The sequence below is a fragment of the Salvelinus sp. IW2-2015 genome, linkage group LG3 (assembly GCF_002910315.2).
Source record: "Salvelinus sp. IW2-2015 linkage group LG3, ASM291031v2, whole genome shotgun sequence".
In the NCBI taxonomy this organism is placed as follows: domain Eukaryota; kingdom Metazoa; phylum Chordata; class Actinopteri; order Salmoniformes; family Salmonidae; genus Salvelinus; species Salvelinus sp. IW2-2015.
This window is the reverse complement of record NC_036840.1, coordinates 34,845,268-34,865,400: the sequence shown is the minus strand read 5'-3', so window position 1 is coordinate 34,865,400 and position 20,133 is coordinate 34,845,268. Positions and strand designations below refer to the sequence as shown.

Here is a 20,133-nt window from a genome sequence, read left to right as displayed (position 1 = left end):
GTGAGCTAATACACAACTGGTTAGAGTTAATACACACTGGGTTGTAGAGCTAATACACACTGGGTTACAGAGTAATACACACTGGGTTGTAGAGTTAATACACACTGGGTTTACAAGAGTTAATACACACTGGGTTTGTAGAGTGTAATACACACTGTGGTTACAGAGTAATACACACTGGGTGTAGAGTTAATCCACACTGGGTTACAGAGTTAATACACACTGGTTACAGAGTTAATACACACTGGGTTGTAGAGTAATACACACTGGTTTACAGAGTTAATAACACCTGGGTTTAGAGTTAATACACACTGGGTTACAGAGTTAATACCCACTGGGTTGTACGAGTTAATACCCTGGGTTACAGAGTTAATACACACTGGGTAGAGCTAATACACACTGGGTTACAGAGTTAATACACACTGGTGTTAGAGTTAATACACACTGGGTTACAGGGTTAATACACACTGGGTTTGTAGAGATTAATACACACGTGGTTTGTAGAGTTAATACACACTGGGTTGTAGAGTTAATACACACTGGTTACAGAGTTAATACACACTGGGTTGTAGAGTTAATCACACTGGGTTCAGAGTTAATACACACTGGGTTACAGAGTTAATACACATGGGTTGGTAGGCTAAATACACCTGAGGTTACAGAGTTAATACACACTGGGTTACAGAGTTAATACACACTGGGTTGTAGAGTAATACAGCCTGGTTACAGAGTTAATACACACTGGGTTGTAGAGTTAATACACATGGTTACAGAGTTAATGACCACGGGTTGTAGAGTTAATACACACTGGGTTAAGAGTTAATACACCCTGGTTAAGAGTTAATACACACTGGGTTGTAGAGCTAATACACACTGGGTTACAGAGTTAATACACACTGGGTTGTAGAGTTAATACACACTGGGTTGTAGAGCTATAATACACACTGGTTGTAGAGTTAATACACACTGGGTTGTAGAGTAATAACACTGGGTTGTAGAGTTAATACACACTGGGTTACAGTTTTAATACACACTGGGTAGAGAGTTAATACACACCTGGGTTGTAGAGTTACACACTGGGTTTCAGAGTTTAATACACACTGGGTTGTAGAGTTAATACAACACTGGGTTATCAGAGTAATACACACTGGTTGTAGAGTTAATACACACTGGTTGTAGAGTTAATACACACTGGTTACAGAGTTAATACACACTGGGTTGTAGAGCTAATACACACGGGGTTACAGAGTTAATCACACTGGGTTGTAGAGCTAATACACACTGGGTTACAGAGTTAATACACACTGGGTTGTAGAGTTTAATACACACTGGGTTAAGAGTTAATACACACTGTTTGTAGAGTAATACACACTGGGTTACAGAGTTAATAACACACTGGGTTGTAGAGTTAATACACACTGGGTTACAGAGTTAATACACACTGGGTTACAGAGTTATACACACTGGTTGTAGAGCTAATACACACTGGGTTACAGAGTTAATACACACTGGGTTGTAGTTAATACACACTGGGTTAAAAGATTAATACCACTGGGTTGTAGAGTTAATACACACCTGGGTTACAGAGTTAATACACACTGGGTTGGACTAATACACTGGTTACAGAGTTAATACACACTGGGTTGTAGAGCTAATACACACTGGGTTACAGAGTTAAACACACTGGTTGTAGATTAATACACACTGGGTTGTAGAGCTAATACACCTAGGAACGTTTACTGGGTTGTAGAGTTAATACACACTGGGTTACAGAGTTAATACACACTGGGTTACAGAGTTAATACACACTGGGTTACAGGAGTTAATACACACTGGGTTGTAGAGCTAATACACACTGGGTGTTACAAAGATTACACACTGGTGGTAGAGCTAATACACACTGGGTTACAGAAGTTAATACACACTGGTGTAGAGTTTAATACCACACTGGGTTGTAAGCTAATACACACTGGGTTGTAGAGTTATACACACTGGGTTACAGAGTTAAACACCTGGGTTACAGAGTTAATACACACTGGGTTACAGAGTTAATACACACTGGGTTGTAGAGCTAATACACACTGGGTTACAGAGTTAATACACACTGGGTTTGTAGAGTTAATACACACTGGGTTGTAGAGTTAATACACCACTGGTTACAGAGTAATACACACTGGGTGTAGAGTAATACACACTGGGTTAAGAGTTAATACACACTGGGTTAAGAGTTAATACACACTGGGTTGTAGAGCTAATACACACTGGGTTACAGAGTAATACACACTGGTTGTAGAGTAATACACACTGGGTTACAGAGTTAATACACACTGGGTTGAACAGAGTTAATACACACTGGGTTGTAGAGTAATACACACTGGGTTACAGAGTTAATACACACTGGGTTACAGAGTTAATACACACTGGTGTGTAGAGTTAATACACACTGGGTTACAGAGTTAATACACACTGGGTTGTAGAGCTAATACACACTGGGTTGTAGAGCTAATACACACTGGGTTACAGAGTTAATACACACTGGGTTGTAGAGTTATACACACTGGGTTGTAGAGCTAATACACACTGGGTTACAGAGCTAAATACACACTGGTTGTAGAGTTAATACACACTGGGTGTAGAGCTAATACACACTGGGTTACAGAGCTAATACACACTGGTTGTAGAGTTAATACACACTGGTTGTAGAGCTAATACACACTGGGTTGTAGAGCTAATACACACTGGTTACAGAGTAATACACACTGGGTTGTAGAGTTAATACACACTGGGTTACAGAGCTAAACACACTGGGGTTGTAGGCTTAATATTCACTGGGTTGTAGAGTTAATACACACTGGGTTGTAGAGCTAATACACACTGGGTTGTAGAGCTAATATTCACTGGTTTGTAGGTTAATACACACTGGGTTACAGAGTTAATACACACTGGGTTGTAAGGCTAATACACACTGGGTTGTAGAGTTAATACACACTGGGTTGTAGAGTTAATACACATGGGTTGTAGAGTTAATACACACTGGGTTACGAGTTAATACACACTGGTTGTAGAGCTAATACACATTGGGTTGTAGAGTTAATACACACTGGGTTACAGAGTTAATACACACTGGGTTGTAGAGTTAATACACACTGGGTTGTAGAGCTAATACACACTGGTTGTAAGCTAATACACACTGGGTTTGTAGAGTTAATACACACTGGGTTACAGAGCTAATACACACTGGGTTGTAGAGTTAATACACACTGGGTTGTAGAGTAATACACACTGGTTGTAGAGTTAATACACACTGGGTTGTAGAGCTAATACACACTGGGTTGTAGAGCTATACACACTGGGTTAAGAGCTAATACACACTGGGTGTAGAGTTAATACACACTGGGTTGTAGAGCTAATACACACTGGTTACAGAGCTAATACCACTGGGTTGTGAGTTAATACACACTGGGTTGTAGAGCTAATAACACTGGTTACAGAGCTATAACACACTGGGTTAGAGTTAATACACACTGGTTGTAGAGCTAATACACACTGGGTTGTAGAGTAATACACACTGGGTTAGAGCTAATACACACTGGGTTGTAGAGTTAATACACACTGGGTACAGAGTTAATACAACACTGGGTTACAGAGCTAATACACACTGGGTTGAGAGCTAATACACTGGGTTGTAGAGTTAATACACACTGGGTTGTAGAGCTAATCACACTGGGTTGTAGAGCTAATTTCACGGGTTGTAAGAGTTAATACACCCTGGGTTACAGAGTTAATACACACTGGGTTGTAGTAATACACACTGGGTTGTAGAGTTAATACACACTGGGTTGTAGAGTTAATACACACTGGGTTGTAGAGTTAATACACACTGGTTAGAGAGTTAAAATACACACTGGGTTGTAGAGTAATACACCTGGGTTACAGATTAAACACTGGGTTGTAGAGTTAATACACACTGGGTTACAGAGTTAATACACACTGGGTTGTAGAGTTAATACACACTGGGTTGTAGGTTAATACCACTGGTTACAGAGTTAATACACACTGGGTTGTAGAGTTAATACACACTGGTTACAGAGTTAATCACATGGGTGTAGAGTTTAATACACACTGGGTTTGTAGAGTTAATACACACTGGGTTACAGAGTTTAATACACACTGGGTTACAGAGTTAATACACACTGGGTTGTAGAGCTAATACACACTGGTTGTAGAGTTAATACACACTGGGTTACAGAGTTATACAACTGGGTTGTAGAGTTAATACACACTGGTTGTAAGCAATACACACTGGGTTGTAGAGCTAATACACCGGGTTGTAGAGTTAATACACACTGGGTTACAGAGCTAATACACACTGGTTGTAAGTTAATACACACTGGTTGTAGAGTTAATACACACTGGGTTGTAGAGTTAATACACACTGGGTTGTAGAGTTAATACACACTGGGTTGTAGAGTTAATACACACTTTGTTGTAGAGCTAATACACACTGGGCTGTAGAGTTAATACACACTGGGCTGTAGAGTTAATACACACTGGGTTGTAGAGTTAATACACACTGGGTTGTAGAGTAATACACACTGGGTTGTAGAGTTAATACACACTGGGTTGTAGAGTTAATACACACTGGTGTAGAGTATACACACTGGGTTTAAGAGTTAATACACACTGGTTGTAGAGTAATACACACTGGGTTGTAGAGTTAATACACACTGGGTTGTAGAGTTAATACACACTGGGTTGTAGAGTTAATACACACTGGGTTGTAGAGTTAATACACACTGGGTTACAGAGTTAATACACACTGGGTTGTAGAGTTAATACACACTGGGTTGTAGAGTTAATACACACTGGGTTACAGAGTTAATACACACTGGGTTGTAGAGCAATACACACTGGGTTAAGAGTTAATACACACTGGGTGTAGAGTTAATACAACATGGTTAAGAGTAATACACACTGGGTTACAGAGTTAATACACACTGGGTTACAGAGTTAATACACACTGGGTTACAGAGTTAATACACACTGGGTTACAGAGTTAATACACACTGGGTTAGAGCTAATACACACTGGGTTACAGACTAATACACACTGGGTTGGTTATGAAGTGAACCTGTGGATAAGTGACGCAAGGCCAACGTCTGAATAAGGAATGAAGAATGTGTAGGTAGGGTCTGAACGTTTGAGTTTGAGTCCTGGAAGAGAACGTATGTTGGAGTTTAAAGAGGAGTGTCAAGGCGGTAGCAGCAGAGTTAGATTGAAGGGGCGGTGTCAGTCAGAGAGATAGTGGAAGGCTGAGTGAATAGAAGTGGGGAGGGGGAGGGAATAAACCAGAGAGCCACACTGTTCCAAGGCTGATTTGTATAAGCTTTAGAAAGCCGAGGAGAGGCTGCTTATTTGAACCATATGTAGGGAGGACGTGGAACAGTTACATGGTTGGCCCATGCAGCCAGGCCCGGGCCCAGGGATAGGGATGCTTTGGAAGCTGGTACAGGCCTAGAACTCGGAGACTGGGTGGCCTAGTAGTTGTTTCCCCTTGTGCCTTGTGGGACTCTGTGTTTGCAAGCTGCGTTTGGTGATTTGTGTTTAATGGCGTGTGTGTTTTGTTGGCATAGMGGTCCAGTGGTTGTGTAAAGAAACCAAAGAGACAGCTAGTGTGATTACAGGGAAGGGAAGCAAAAGTAGAAAACAACWGCTTTTTACTGCCTGGCATGACTCCTTGTTGGGCATCCAAGTGGAGCTGGCTGGCCTTCAGCCCTCAACCTTTGACACCTAGAGGCCTGTTCATGCCATGAAATATGTTTAAAAGGTGTTTGWAAATGGGCTGTATTCAACACGGGGTGGGGCTGGGGGAAGTGGGGCACATTTTGAATATGCTCATGACTCCAGTCATCTTTTTAAAGGGCCTATAAAGACCAGAAAGTAGAATTGTTCTTCAACCACTAAAGACCCGTACAAAGTCCAGGCCAATGCACCATTCCCTTGAAATCCCCAAATCCTATAGGTATAGACAGATATAGACCAGAATACTTTGGAATTCCTGGAGTTCTACCTTGTACCAGTCCACATCAAGATCTTCTGTTCAGATGACTGATCTGTGTAGGAATCAGAGATTACATGCACGGCATGACATTCTCATTACACGTCAGTAACCTTTTGGTATGTGAGCACCAGCAACGCACAAGACTCCGGAGGGTTAGGAGTATATGATGAACTCATAAGCTTTCACCCTCCCTCCCTTTCGCATGAACACAGACACACACAGCTCTAGGATGCATCTGCACTTGTAGTTGTGTCCCATTGTGATTTTGTGGGGTTTGATCATCTGGAAGTTAAGATACCCTCAGGGAGATATTGTTCTTTCCTCTCAATCCTAGATTTCAAACCTTGGCTTTAACACGAAGCTGGACAAATAAAAACAAATGAASTGACGGCATGGAATGGAATATTGATTATATGCGCCGGTAGAATCTATATAAACTGGTCCATGTCTGGCAGAGAGGGAAGATAATGTAGCAGGAAACCTCCAGAAACAATGYTTTATCGGCATTTATCGACAAAGGAAGAGAATAAATATAAACATGTAATTGCTTGTGAAAAGAGCTATATGGAGATAACGGATGGAAACTAAAGCCTTTTATGAAGGCTTGCTCTGCACATTCTATCTAGCATTGTAAAGTCCTTTGAGATAAAGTCCACATATGTCGATTAATATATTATAGCTGTAGTCGAAGCCTACAAGCTCAGCTCCACGTTCCACTACGGACCTCCAAAGAGCTCACTTCATTGAGTCTCTCTAGTCTCTACCCTAAGACAGATGTTGGTTCCTCCTCCTCTCTCTTTTCCCCATCCATCTATTAGTTCTTTGTATACATATTGGATCCAGATAATGATATTCAGTCAGCACAACAATGCTTCCTTTATTCCCCAGTGAGTGTGTTTGTTGTGGAGTGGTGGGCAACGGTCCCCTGCTCAGACTACTAACTGGTGAGAAGCCATCATGCCAGGCCCATATGAAACAAACAAACACTCTGGTTCCCAGATCCATTTAACAAGGTCCATTATGAAAACCCAAGCCAACACAATCTGGTTCCCCAGATCATTTCAGGTCCATATGAAACAACAAAACAATCCTGGTTCCCAGATCATTTCAGGTCCATATGAAACAAACAAACACTCTGGTTCCCAGATCATTTCAGGTCCACATGAAACCAACAAACAATCTGGTTCCCAGATCATTTCAGGTCCACATGAAACCAACAAACACTCTGGTTCCCAGATCATTTCAGGTCCACATGAAACCAATAAACACTCTGGTTCCCAGATCATCCCAGGTCCACCTCAAACCAACACTCCCTGGTTGCATTCTGCTCTGGTGCCAGTATGGATTCCTCTCTGGTGCCATATGGATGCCTCTCTGGTGCCAGATGGATGCCTCTCTGGTGCCAGTATGGATGCCTCTCTGGTGCCAGTATGGGGTTCCTCTCTGGTGCCATATGGTTCCTCTCTGGTGCCAGTATGGATGCCTCTCTCGGTGCCAGTATGGATTCCTTAATCTGTGCCAGTATGGTTGCCTCTCTGGTGCCAGTATGGATGCCTCTCTGGTGCCCAGTATGGATGCCTCTCTGTGTGCCAGTATGGATTCCTCGCTGGTGCCAGTATGGGTTCCTCTCTCGGTGCCAGTATGGTTCCTCTCTGGTGCCAGTATGGATGCCTCTCTGGTGCCAGTATGGATGCCTCTCTGGTGCCAGTATGGATGCCTCTCTGGTGCCAGTATGGATTCCTCCTTGGTGCCAGTATGGGTTCCTCTCTGGTGCCAGTATGGATGCCTCTCTGGTGCCAGTATGGGTTCCTCTCTGGTGCCAGTATGGGTTCCTCTCTGGTGCAGTACGGATTCCTCTCTGTGCCAGTACGATTTGTTTCTCTGGTGCCAGTATGGGTTCCTCTCTGGTGCCAGTATGGGTTCCTCTCTGTGCCAGTATGGGTTCCTCTCTGGTGCCAGTATGGGTTCCTCTCTGGTGCCAGTATGTGGTTCTTCTCTGTGCCAGTATGGGTTTCCTCTCTGGTGCCAGTATGGGTTCCTCTCTGGTGCCAGTATGGATGTCCTCTCTGGTGCCACTGGAGTATGGGTTCCTCTTCTGGTTGCCCAGTATATGGGTTCCTCTCTGGTGCCAGTATGGGTTCCTCTCTGGTGCCAGTATGGGTTCCTCTCTGGTGCCAGTATGGATGGTGAACATTAAATGATCGTTTCCATTTCTATCCTCACGGTCTCGACTTTAAAGAATAATTCTGATATATCAATATCTTAAATGTTATATATAAAAATGTATATATCATTTTAAGGTGTCCATTTGTTATTTGCCAGTGTTGAGAATCTCAGGACCCATTCAGATGTACTTAACATCGATGCTTCCTCAGTGTCTTCTACAACATACAGCCCTTTCCTTTAAAAAGACACTAGGCGCTCCATCTGTGGCTGGCGTTAAGCCAAGCACACTCGTTAGTGATTTTTACCGAAAGCTGGTTTTAACGGTAACGGGTTGGCTACGGCATGGATTTTGACAGCAGAAGCACTGCCTATCCAGCCGTGACGCACAGTAACCATATGCACATGGAACAAGACATATGTGCTTTTTTGTTCCCAATTTGTTCCCAACCCAAATTTCAGCCTTTCACCAACCACTTTTTTAAAAAGTATGCCTTCATGTGAGAAGTTGTGGGTGAAGGTCCCTTCTCCCTTGAGAAGATGTGCCTCTACATCTAGAAGGGAATGTATTTCAYACCGACCACTCCCTTGAGAAGATGTGCCTCTACATCGAGAAGGGTGCAATTGCAGCCTGCAATTTGGGACGTTCCTGCGTCTGCAGGAACCCCTGTTTAAACTTCTATTGGTCCATTTTTAAGTAGGACAGGTGGGATGTGGGGCGCTCCAGTACAGTAGGTGGTGATAATGCACAATAACATTGGATGCCAGCCGCCGATAAACCCCACAGATGTCGGGGGAAGGGGCCGGACATCCGTTTTCCCGCAGTTCTGTTAACGACGACGATCGCAGGCTAGCACACGGTGTCGCCTCAGCCTCCCACCTGCTGCGCTAGCGGGGGCGACCGGTACTAGACAGTGTCCTTCGCCCCCGCCTGTCGGGTACTGTTTTCCCACAGTTAACAGTGAAGGACGGCGTCTAGCAGTGTCACTCCCGCTAGCCAGTAAGGAGGACTCTGGGAGGTGGGGCTGGGAAAACTCAGATAATACTGTTATTTGCCTTTAGACCCAAAAGTGTTACACATGACGATGTCGTGCTCGGGGAGGGGGTGTTCATAAAGGAACCAATGGGATGCCCACATGCAGGAACGCMCAGAATTGCAGGCTGCAGTGGCACACTATTGTCTACGTCACGATTTCAATGGTCAAGTCCAACCGCTAGGGTCCAAAATAGCTAGATTTACTACTAAAAGACCAAAATATATCACTTTTACAATAAACTGTCAAAATGAAGCCCAGAATTGACGTGTTTCACTATAAATAAGCCTAAAACATCTGGTTTTACATGAAAATAAAATATGTTCATGAAAGTTACTCTTTAAAAGCCAAGCATAGCCTCTCCTCCTCTCAGTAAAGTTGTTTTTGTCATACCCAATGCAGTCGCCAAGTAGTCCAGACTATCGATAAAGGGTTTTCTCGTGAGACCACGATCACTAAAGCTTTATTAAAATGTCAAGTTGGACAAAAGAGTGAGCGGACATCCCCTTTTTATCTACGTAGGCGATGACATTATTTTAGACAGCTCCTGTTGTTATTGTGGATGTACGTACAGTACAAACCCCTCCAGGTAGGTTATACGCCCATCATGGAATCAGATAACCCGGTGACATTCCTTGGAAACATTTAAGTTATTTTCCTTTAACAATTTGTATTGTATTCTTTTTTGATTAAAAAGCAAGCCCCTTACCCTGCTATAACGAAAGCTGGTTCAACAACAATGTGCCTGGTTTTTCTGATCCTGGCCATGCGTTAGCCAAGGAGCCGATACATAAAAGGTTTATTGCTTGTGAGGCTTTTGCCGACATGCTTTTGCATTATTCCTAATTGACATAGGCCTACCTGCAGTGAATACTCCATTCCGCTTGTATATATCGATCCCCATTTCCAAACGGCGCCTCTTGTCCGGTTACCAATCACATGCTCCTCCAAACAAAAGCTTCAGTCCTATAACACCATATCAACAGCAGGCCTAGGCTACGTCTGGCTTATTGAGAACATGACTCACACATGTCTCACACATGTCTCACACATGTCTCACACAATTTAGTATTTTTTATTTGAGGAGAGTGCGATGCCTAAGGCCTATACTCGTTGAAGCCAATTACAACAATGTTGACTGTCAACAATCCAAACATATTGAGCCAAAGTTTTTGTTTTATGTTGCTATCACTCGTTACTGTAGCCTATGCTATTTAATAAACTGTAGTATCGATCCACAATGGACCAGGATAAGAATATTCCGTGTCCCCAGACCAATTGGAGAGGATGATAACTCAAAGACCGTCAATAAACGACAAAACTTGAGACAAACGCATGCCGTATAAAACAATGGAACGCCTTAATTGACCAGTGAGTGGCCACGCCCTCATCACACCTACAACTTGTTTATTTATCAAAACCCAGCTCTTTTCACACTACCGGCAGCTATTGAGCTCACAATAATGGCTATGAAAATCGTGAAAATATTTCGGACACACCCCAGGACCAGAAGTGCTACCACCAAGGTTTATATTTCTCACTGCATTAGGTTTGTTAAAATAGAGCCCTTGAGGATCTTTGGGTTTTAAATGACAGATGTGGGGTATACTATGTTGGGTTTTTATACATATGTGTTGAGTGTATACTATGTTGAGTATACTATGTTGGGATATACTAATGTTGGGTATACTATGTTGGTATACTATGTTGGGATAACTATGTTGGGTATACTATGTTGGGATATACTATGTTGAGTATACTATGTTGAGTATACTATTGTTGAGTATACTATGTTGAGAGTAACTATGTTGGGTATACTATGTGGTATAATTTGGGTATACTAATGTTGGGATATACTATGTTGAGTATTACTATGTTGAGTATACTATGTTGAGTATACTATGTTGGGTATATATGTTGGGTTATACTATTTGAGTGGATACTATGTTGGTATACTATGTTGAGTGATACTATGTTGAGTATACTATGTTGAGTATACTATGTTGAGTATACTATGTTGGGTATTACTATGTTGGGTATACTATGTTGGGGTTATACTATGTTGAGTATACTATGTTGGGTATAATAGTTGGGTATATATGTTTGGTATACTATGTTGTGGTATACTATGTTGAGTGATACTGTTGATATACTATGTTGAGTATTACTATAGTTGGGTATAATATGTTGGGTATACTATGTTGAGTATACTATGTTGGGTATACTATGTTGGTATACTATGTTGAGTTTATACTATGTTGAGTATACTATGTTGAGTATACTATGTTGGGTATACTATGTTGGGTATACTATGTTGGATATACTATGTGGGTATACTATGGTTGGGTTATACTATGTTGGGATACTATGTTGAGTATACTATTTTGGATATAATATGTTGGTATACTATGTTGAGGTATACTATGTTGGAGTATATACTATGTGGTATACTATGTTGAGTTGTACTATGTTGGGTATACTATGTTGAGGTTATACTATGTTGGTATACTATGTTGAGTATACTATGTTGAGTACAGTTTATACTATGTTTGGTATACTTGTTGGGTATACTATTGTTGGGTATACTATGTTGGGTATACTATGTTGGTATACTATGTTGGGTATACTATGTTGGGTATACTATGTTGGGTATACTATGTTGGGTATACTATGTTGGGATATACTATGTTGGGTATACTATGTTGGAGTATACTATGTTGAGTATATTATGTGAGTTATATACTATGTTGGAGTATACTATGTTGGGTATACTATGTTGGGTGATATACTATGTTTGGGTATACTATGTTGGCTATTACTATGTTGAGTATACTATGTTGAGTTATACTATGTTGTAGTATACTATGTTGGGATAATATGTTGGGTATACTATGTTGAGTATACTATGTTGGGTATACTTATGTTGAGTATACTATGTTGAGTATACTATGTTGAGTATACTATGTTGAGTATACTATGTTGGGTATACTATGTTGGGTGGATACTATGTTGGGTATACTATGTTGGATGATACTATGTTGAGTATACTATGTTGTACTATTTGGGTATATATGTTGGGTATACTATGTTGGGTTATTCTTACTATGTTGGAGTATACTATGTTGAGTATACTATGTTGAGTATACTATGTTGAGTATACTATGTTGGGTATAATAATGTTGGGTATACTATTGTTGTGGTATACTATGTTGGGTATACTATGTTGAGGTATACTATGTTGAGTATACTATGTCTGAGTATACATATGTTGAGTATTACTATTGTTGGGTATACTATGTTGGGGTATACTATGTTGGGTATACTATGTTGGGTATACTATTGATGAGATGACTATAGTTTGAGTATACTATGTTGAGTATAACTATGTTGAGCTATTACTATGTTGGGTATAATATGTTGGGTATACTATGTGAGTATACTATGTTGGCGGAGTATACTATGTTGAGTATAGCTATGTTGAGTTGTACTATGTTGGGTATAACTATGTTGAGTAACTATGTGGTATACTATGTTGGTATACTATGTTGAGTTTATACTATTTGGGGTATACTATGTTGTTATACTATGTTGGGTATACTATGTTGAGTATACTATGTTGAGGTATACTATGTGGTATAATGATGTGAGTATACTATGTTGGTATACTATGTTGAGTTATAACTATGTGGTATACTATGTTGGGTTATACTATGTTGGGTATATACTATGGTTTGGGTACTAATGTTGGGTATACTTATGTGAGTATACCTATGTTGAGTATACTATGTTGAGTTATACTATGTTGGGTATCTTTACTTATGTTGTGATAACTATGTTGAGTATACTATGGAGTGGTATACTATGTTGAGTATACTATGTTGAGTATACTATGTTGGGTAATATGTTGGGTATACTATGTTGAGTATACTATGTTGGGGTATAATATCCCTATCTCTGCTTGTTGAACGTACTGTAATTACAGTACACCCCTTAAGGAGATGGGAAACAAACAGCAACACTGCTACCAAGTTGTTGTTAACGCGTCGATATTCGCTACCATAGCGGGCCATGCAGCGTTCGTTGATAGACACATCAGCACACCACAGAACGGTTTAGGAGGTAGATAGGAGAGGGCAACTGCAGGAGCGTAGCAGGATGCCGTAGATTGCGTCGATCGGGACACCGAACGGTACGGTACGCGATCGCAGTGCTCAATGCGCAGTACCACAGACCTCGCTGGTCCTGATCTGCCGCCCCACCTCTGACGTACGATGGGTCGGCAGTACGGAGGAGAAGGTGCTGAGGGGTATCGCTGCGAGACGATCGTGTGGAGTGTATCGAGGAGGAGAACGGAGATGGTGGGAGGAGGGGTGGCAGACAGCTCTCCTCCTCCGTCACAGCGCAGATCAGGCGTACCGTCCAACGCTCCCTTCTCTCTCTTTCTCCTCCACCTCTACCTCCAGCCTCTGCCTCCCCACCTCCTCCTCCCTTCTCCTCACCACTCTCTCGCCCTCCTCCACCTCCTGCCTTGCGCCATCTTCTCCTTGGATCGCCGTCCAACGACCTCTCGCTTCACTCCCTCCTACCCCACCTTCCTTTCTCCTCTGAGCCTACCTCTGCCGAGTGACCAAGGACGTACATACCCTTCCTCCACGGTCTCCTTCTCCTTCCACCACTTACTCTCCTCCTCCCCCCTCCACCTACCGTCTACCTTCTCCTCCAGGGCCATGGCTGTCTTCGCTCCTCACCCTCCTCCACCCTCCTTAGCCTTGCTCCTCCTAACCCCTCCTACAACCTCTCGTCGCTTACCCATGCCCATACTCCTTCTGCGACCCCCTGACTCTCCTTCTTCCTCCAACCACTCCTCCTGCGCCGCGGTCCTTCACGGCGTCGTTCTGTCTCTCATGGACCATCTCAAGGAGTCCAAAGCGACTCCTCCTCCGACCTCTCGATCCTGTGCCACCTCTCTCTCTCTTCGTCCCTGTGCAGCCGACGCAGAAGACTCCATCCGACGGCCTCCTTCCAGCCTCCTTCCTCCATGCGTTCCCGGTCTACAAGGCACGTCCCTCTCTCCTCCATCCGGTTCTCCTTCTCCTGCCACCTTGCTGATCCATCAGCCAACCGTGCAAGCCTTGCTCTGCGCTGCCACCCTCCTCCTCCACCTCTCCTTCTCCTCCTCCTCCTCCTCCTCTCCCAACCTGTGCCTCCTCCCCTCCCCTTCCGCCTCTCGGCTGCGTACCCTCTGCGCGTACCTACCCTCTCCTTCTGCCTTTCCTTAGACGCACACCTCTGCCTTCTCCTTTCCGAATCCTGCGTTCACTGTCATGCTCCGTCCAACCTCTCCTTCTCCTGACGTGCAAACCCGCGCCCCTCTCGATGCTCCAGATGCTCTGTCTGTATATCTAGGAGTAACTGAGTGGGTCGTGTGCTATGGAGTTGATCTTCCGATGGATAGTCCGTCGGTTACCTCAGAAGGAACCAGAGCGATCTTGTCTGTCATGGCTAAGAGAAGGTGGAGGGAGAAGAGAGGTGGAGGAGAAGGATGAGGCGTGGAGGATGAGATGTGAGGAGCGAAGGACGTTTAGTGGAGAGGGGAGGAGATTGAAGAAGTGAGGAGAGTGAGGTGGAGAGAGGAGAGTGGCGGAGAGTGGAGGAAGGAGAGAAGAGAGAGGTGGCAGGGAGGAGGAAGTGGTGAGGAGAAGAGAGAGGAGAGGAGAGAGAGGGAGGTAGGAGGAGGAGGGAGGAGGGGGAGGGAAGGGTGGGAGAGGTGGAGGGGTGAAAGGGAAGAGTGGTGGAGAAGGAGAAGGAGGAGAGGTGGAGGAGGTGGGGAGGAGAGAGGAGTGGGGAGAGAGAGAGGAGAGTGAGGAGGGAGAGAGTGAGAGTGAGGAGGAGGAGGGAGGAGGAGAAGGAGATGGAGAGGAGAGGTGAGGGAGGAGAGGAGAGGGGGAGGAGAAGAAGAGGTGGAGGAGAGGTGGAGGAAGGGGGAGAGTGGTGGAGAGAGAAGGATGATGGAGGTGGAGGAGAGAGAGGTGAGAGGAAGAGGGTGGAGGAGAGGAGGAGAAGGAGGAGGTGGAGGAGGAGGTGAGGAGAGGGAGGAAAGAGAGGGGAGAGAAGAAGAGGAGGTGAGGAGGGGAGGAGGAAGGAGGGTGGTGAGGAGAGAGGAGAGGATGGAGGAGGGGAGGAGAGAGAGGAGGGGAGCGTGGGAGGAGAAGGAAGAGGAGAGGGAGGAGGGGAGGTAGGAGGAGGGGAGCGGAAGGGAGAGTGTGGGTAAGAGAGGAGGAGGAGGTGGAAGAGAGAAGAGTATGGAGGAAGAGATGGTGGAGAGTGGAGGTGAGGGAGAGAAGAGGTGGAGGAGTGAGAGGGAGGGAGGGAGGTGCTCCATGTGTTCAGTTGTCACTGAACAGACAGTCCTCCCACCTGACTGACTCCTGAGGCATAGTATTCTTACTGCATGGAGTTACACCTTGTGGAACAGCGGGGACTCTGAAGCAACAACAAACACACATGCATACACACACCTAATACATACACATTAACACACGTACACATGTTAATTTGGTTGTATGATTATGTTGGTAGTGGTATTCGCTGAAATCTGTTATGAAATCGTTTATGAATGTTATTGTAATGTTTTAAAAATGGTAATACTGCCTTAATTTTGTCCGAATCCCTGGAAAGTTAGCTGCTTCTTGGCAACAGCTAAGGGATCCATAATAAACCCCAGAAGAGTAGCTGCTGCCTTGGAACAGCTAATGGGATCCATAATAAACCCAGGAAAGAGTAAGGCTGCCTTGCAGGAACTAATGGGCATCCTTAAATAGAATACAAATACAAACAGAGACTACACCATTACCCTCCACCCCACTATTTCTTCTGATGTCCATTAGCTAATCATCTGTCTGTCATTTAGCATGCGAACACAACACGCAGGCATACGCACACACCCACACACACATACGCAAACCAACACACACCTAATGTCATTTGCAAACCCTGGTCAGCATCTGTTCTGACAGGTTAATGCTGTGAAAATGTGAATGTATGAATTTACCTCGGAACAACCAATTCAAAACTAAAACCACTAAAGAACTTCCAATGTTTCATCAACTAAACTAAATGTTTCCAGGGAATTAATAGCCAGTTTCCTAAAACACACACCAGTAATGCTATCTGCCTATTAAAGCTCAAGTCAAGCAAGTTCACACCAGTGCAATAACTACAAAGTGGGAAAACTGAAGAAGTGTAATATTCTAAACTTGTATATTATTTCTAAAATATTGTAGACTGAATATTCACAGTTAAAATGAAGACTTGTTCCCTTTTAAAAATGTGTTAAGCTTTTGAGTAGACTACAGTATTTCCACTTCCAAGATACAGTTTGCTAAAATGACATGCAAAGACTTGAATAGAACTGTGTCCAAGTGTGAATAAAGCGAGTGTTTGGTGCTGTGGATACGTTTGAAATCATTTAAGATACAGCTCAGAAAGCCCTGGTTCGCCAGACCACCGCATTCCTTCCCTCCAAATGAAGTGCACACCGACCGCTTATGTTATTTACCATTTCCCTGGTGAGTGATTGCCTTTTTGCCACTGGCCACAGCAGAGAAAGAGGGATGAGTGAGAAGGGGAGGAGGGGAAGGCAAGAAGGAAGGGAGAGAAAAAAAAGGGATTGAGGTAGTCTGTCTTTCTCTGTCTGATAGCAGGAGAGTCAGACAATGATGAAGTCAGTCCAGGGGTAATTGTAGCTGTTAAGTCATTTCACCACTACAATGACTTCATCCTCTGGCATATTGCTCTTGGACATCTCCTGTCAAACTTGCTCAGCTGTCTGTCTATACCTGTTGGCTTTGGATTAAGTCCATTGGATTTAGAATTCGATTGAATAATGCATACTGTGTGTAATACAAAGCTGATTCTGTGCCATCTCATTGCATTTAAAATGTCTGTGAAAGGATTCATTGTCGAGTGAAAGAAACGACCTAATCTGGCGTTTTAGAAACGTAAACTGGATGAATTGTCAATGTATTACCAGAACGTTGGCAGACTGTTTGGTTTATTTGATTGGAAGTCATACCGTATCATATTCAAATTGTATAAAAATGATCTTTCTAGTGTAGCCTATATCTATCTGGAACTATTTCTGTGCACATCATATACCATAGAACTCTACAATTCAAGCATAGAATTCCAAGGATTCGAGGTTTAGGAAGCCAAGCTAACGGGTGTATGTCAGATAGTGAGGAAGGATAAATCCAAACAGCATGGTAGAATCATGGCAGGCACACGTATGGACCTGTCGTACCGCAATACTGCATCCAACTATATTATATTTAACTGTAAATGTTAGCAAATGCTTTATTTGATGTATGCCTGGTTTTGGATACTCTGACTGGCCAGATGAGGATGGTCTCTCCCTCTGCGCTCTGGTTCTTCACAATGTTTATCCAAACTAGCTATGTTTCCTAGACACTGTCACCTTGGCCTTCTCTTTAGAGGTGTACTTTGTAGCCACGGTCATAGATAAGATTTGCTTGGTCGATTGGTTGATTGGTTGATTGACTAACAGCCTTTCTTTTCTCTGTGTCACATGCAGGTACCAGATCCACACGGGCCTCCAGCACTCAGTCATCAGGCCCACCCAGGCCAACTGCCTGCCCCTGGAGAATGTCACACTACCCCAAAAGCTCCGGCAGGCAGGCTACGCCACCCACATGGTGGGCAAGTGGCACCTGGGCTTCTACAAGCGTGGCTGCATGCCCACTCAGCGCGGCTTCGACACATTCTTTGGGTCCCTATTGGGTAGTGGTGACTACTACAGCCACTATAAATGTGACGGTCCCGGCATGTGTGGCTATGACCTGTACGAAGGGGAGGAGGCAGCCTGGGAACAGGATCGGGGCCGATACTCAACCTTGATGTTCACCCAAAAAGCTGTGGACATCCTGGCACACCACAACCCCCAGAAACCCTTATTCCTCTACTTGGCCTTTCAGGCAGTCCAYTCCCCGCTACAGGTGCCCGCTCGCTACTTGGAGCGCTACAAGTCCATCCCTAACTTACAYCGTCGCAAGTATGCCGCCATGGTGTCCTGCCTGGACGAGGCCGTCCACAACCTCACACTGGCACTGAAGCGCTACGGTTTCTATGACAATACAGTAATAGTGTACTCGTCAGACAACGGGGGTCAGCCCATGGCCGGGGGCAACAACTGGCCTCTCAGGGGGAGCAAGGCCACCTACTGGGAGGGGGGCATCCGGGCCGTAGGCTTCGTTCACAGTCCCCTGCTACTGAACAAGGGGACCCGATGCCGGGCGTTGATCCACATCACAGACTGGTTCCCCACCCTGGTGTCCCTGGGGGAGGGRACCCTGGACGAAGACCTCAACCTGGATGGCTACGACGTGTGGGAGGCCATCAGCGAGGGCCGCCAGTCCCCCCGCCACGACATTCTGCACAACATCGACCCCATCTACACCAAGGCAAAGAACGGCTCATGGAAGGCCGGCTATGGCCTCTGGAATACGGCCATCCGAGCCGCCCTCCGGGTGGGCCACTGGAAGCTTCTCACGGGGGTGCCTGGCTACAGCGACTGGGTCCCTCCGCAGACCTTCTCCAATCTGCTTCTSACCAACCGCTGGCATAACGAATATGTCCGCTGGGACCAGGGGAAGTCCGTCTGGCTGTTCAACATCATAGCCGATCCCTACGAGAGAGTGGACCTGTCTCTACGCTACCCACACATAGTGAAGAAGATGCTAATGCGGCTGGCACAGTATAATAGGACGGCCATCCCGGTRCGCTACCCGGCTAAAGACTCCCGCTCCAATCCTAACTTCAACGGAGGGGTGTGGGGACCCTGGTACAAAGAGGATGAAGATGATAGAGAGACTAACCTCCTTACCAACAACCTGGCCAAGAAGAGACGGAAGAAGAAAGCGAAGAAGAGGAAGCTGAAGGACTGAAAGAAAGGTGGAGGACTAGTCTTTTTATTTATTGCTGTGACTTTTTGTTGTGAAAGACTTAGATGGTCAGATCTCAGGGATTGACACACGATCGGTCTTTAAAGATTATCCTGCTCAATGATTTGAAGACTTTAATGGACTGGTGCTTTGGATATTACATGAACTCAATGGACAAATGGACCTATATTTGCCTCAGAGAGTAGGCTTTAAGGAAACAACCCACTTTAATAACTACTGTCAGACCCAGCACCTATGACCTCAACACTTTGGGTTAGGGCCTTTAAATAATGTTTATTTTTCTAGTTTTTGATTGCATGCTTGAACTTCTGTGACCTTCTGATTTTTATTAGATTTCTGACATTTAGGCAAAGAGAAAATAAATATAGAATGAATCTTTGTAGACAGCACCATATATTTGGGCTAAATAAAAAAAGATGAATAGTTATATTATATTAGCTGTTGATTGTAGTGTTGCAAGAAAATGAAAACAAAATGTAGGATTTCTGTTGGATAGTCAACTGAGATTTACTCTGTTTCACGAGTACAGTCCGTCTGAACTTCAGAACTATCTATGTTCTCCCCATTAGTTCTGTCTAGTCTGGCACCAGGTCAACCTGAATGTAAAACAAATTAGCTAACAAAATAAAATAACTTRACACAGATCTGTTTTTCCTCATTCTCTCATTTGTCTCTTTCTGCCTCTTGTCTTTCTCACCATCTTTCTCTCTCATCTCTCTCTCTCTCTCGCTCCCTCTCTCTCTCTCAACGTCTCAAGCATTTATTGACATTTTTATCAGACCCATTTGTCTCATATTTCGGGCGGCAGTCAGTGTTTATTTATGACCAGAAAAATGTCTAGTGAAAAATACTATAAAGCTCAAATTTATCACATTTATCAGTCTTAGTGTTGAAC

The 20,133-nt window shown here is 44.0% G+C and overlaps 1 protein-coding gene across 4 annotated transcripts in view; it reads left to right on the top strand.

Annotated features, from left to right (window-relative positions):
• Nucleotides 1–19,882, top strand: part of LOC111955419 (arylsulfatase J-like) — a 31,394-nt gene extending 11,512 nt beyond the window's left edge. For all 4 annotated transcript variants that reach the window (XM_023975654.2, XM_023975646.2, XM_023975661.2 and 1 more), the window contains one exon: nucleotides 17,852–19,882. In XM_023975654.2, the coding sequence (XP_023831422.1) occupies nucleotides 17,852–19,220 (1,369 nt within the window). In that variant the 3' untranslated portion in view covers nucleotides 19,221–19,882. The remainder of the gene's footprint in view (nucleotides 1–17,851) is intronic.
• The last annotated feature ends 251 nt before the right edge of the window (nucleotides 19,883–20,133 follow it).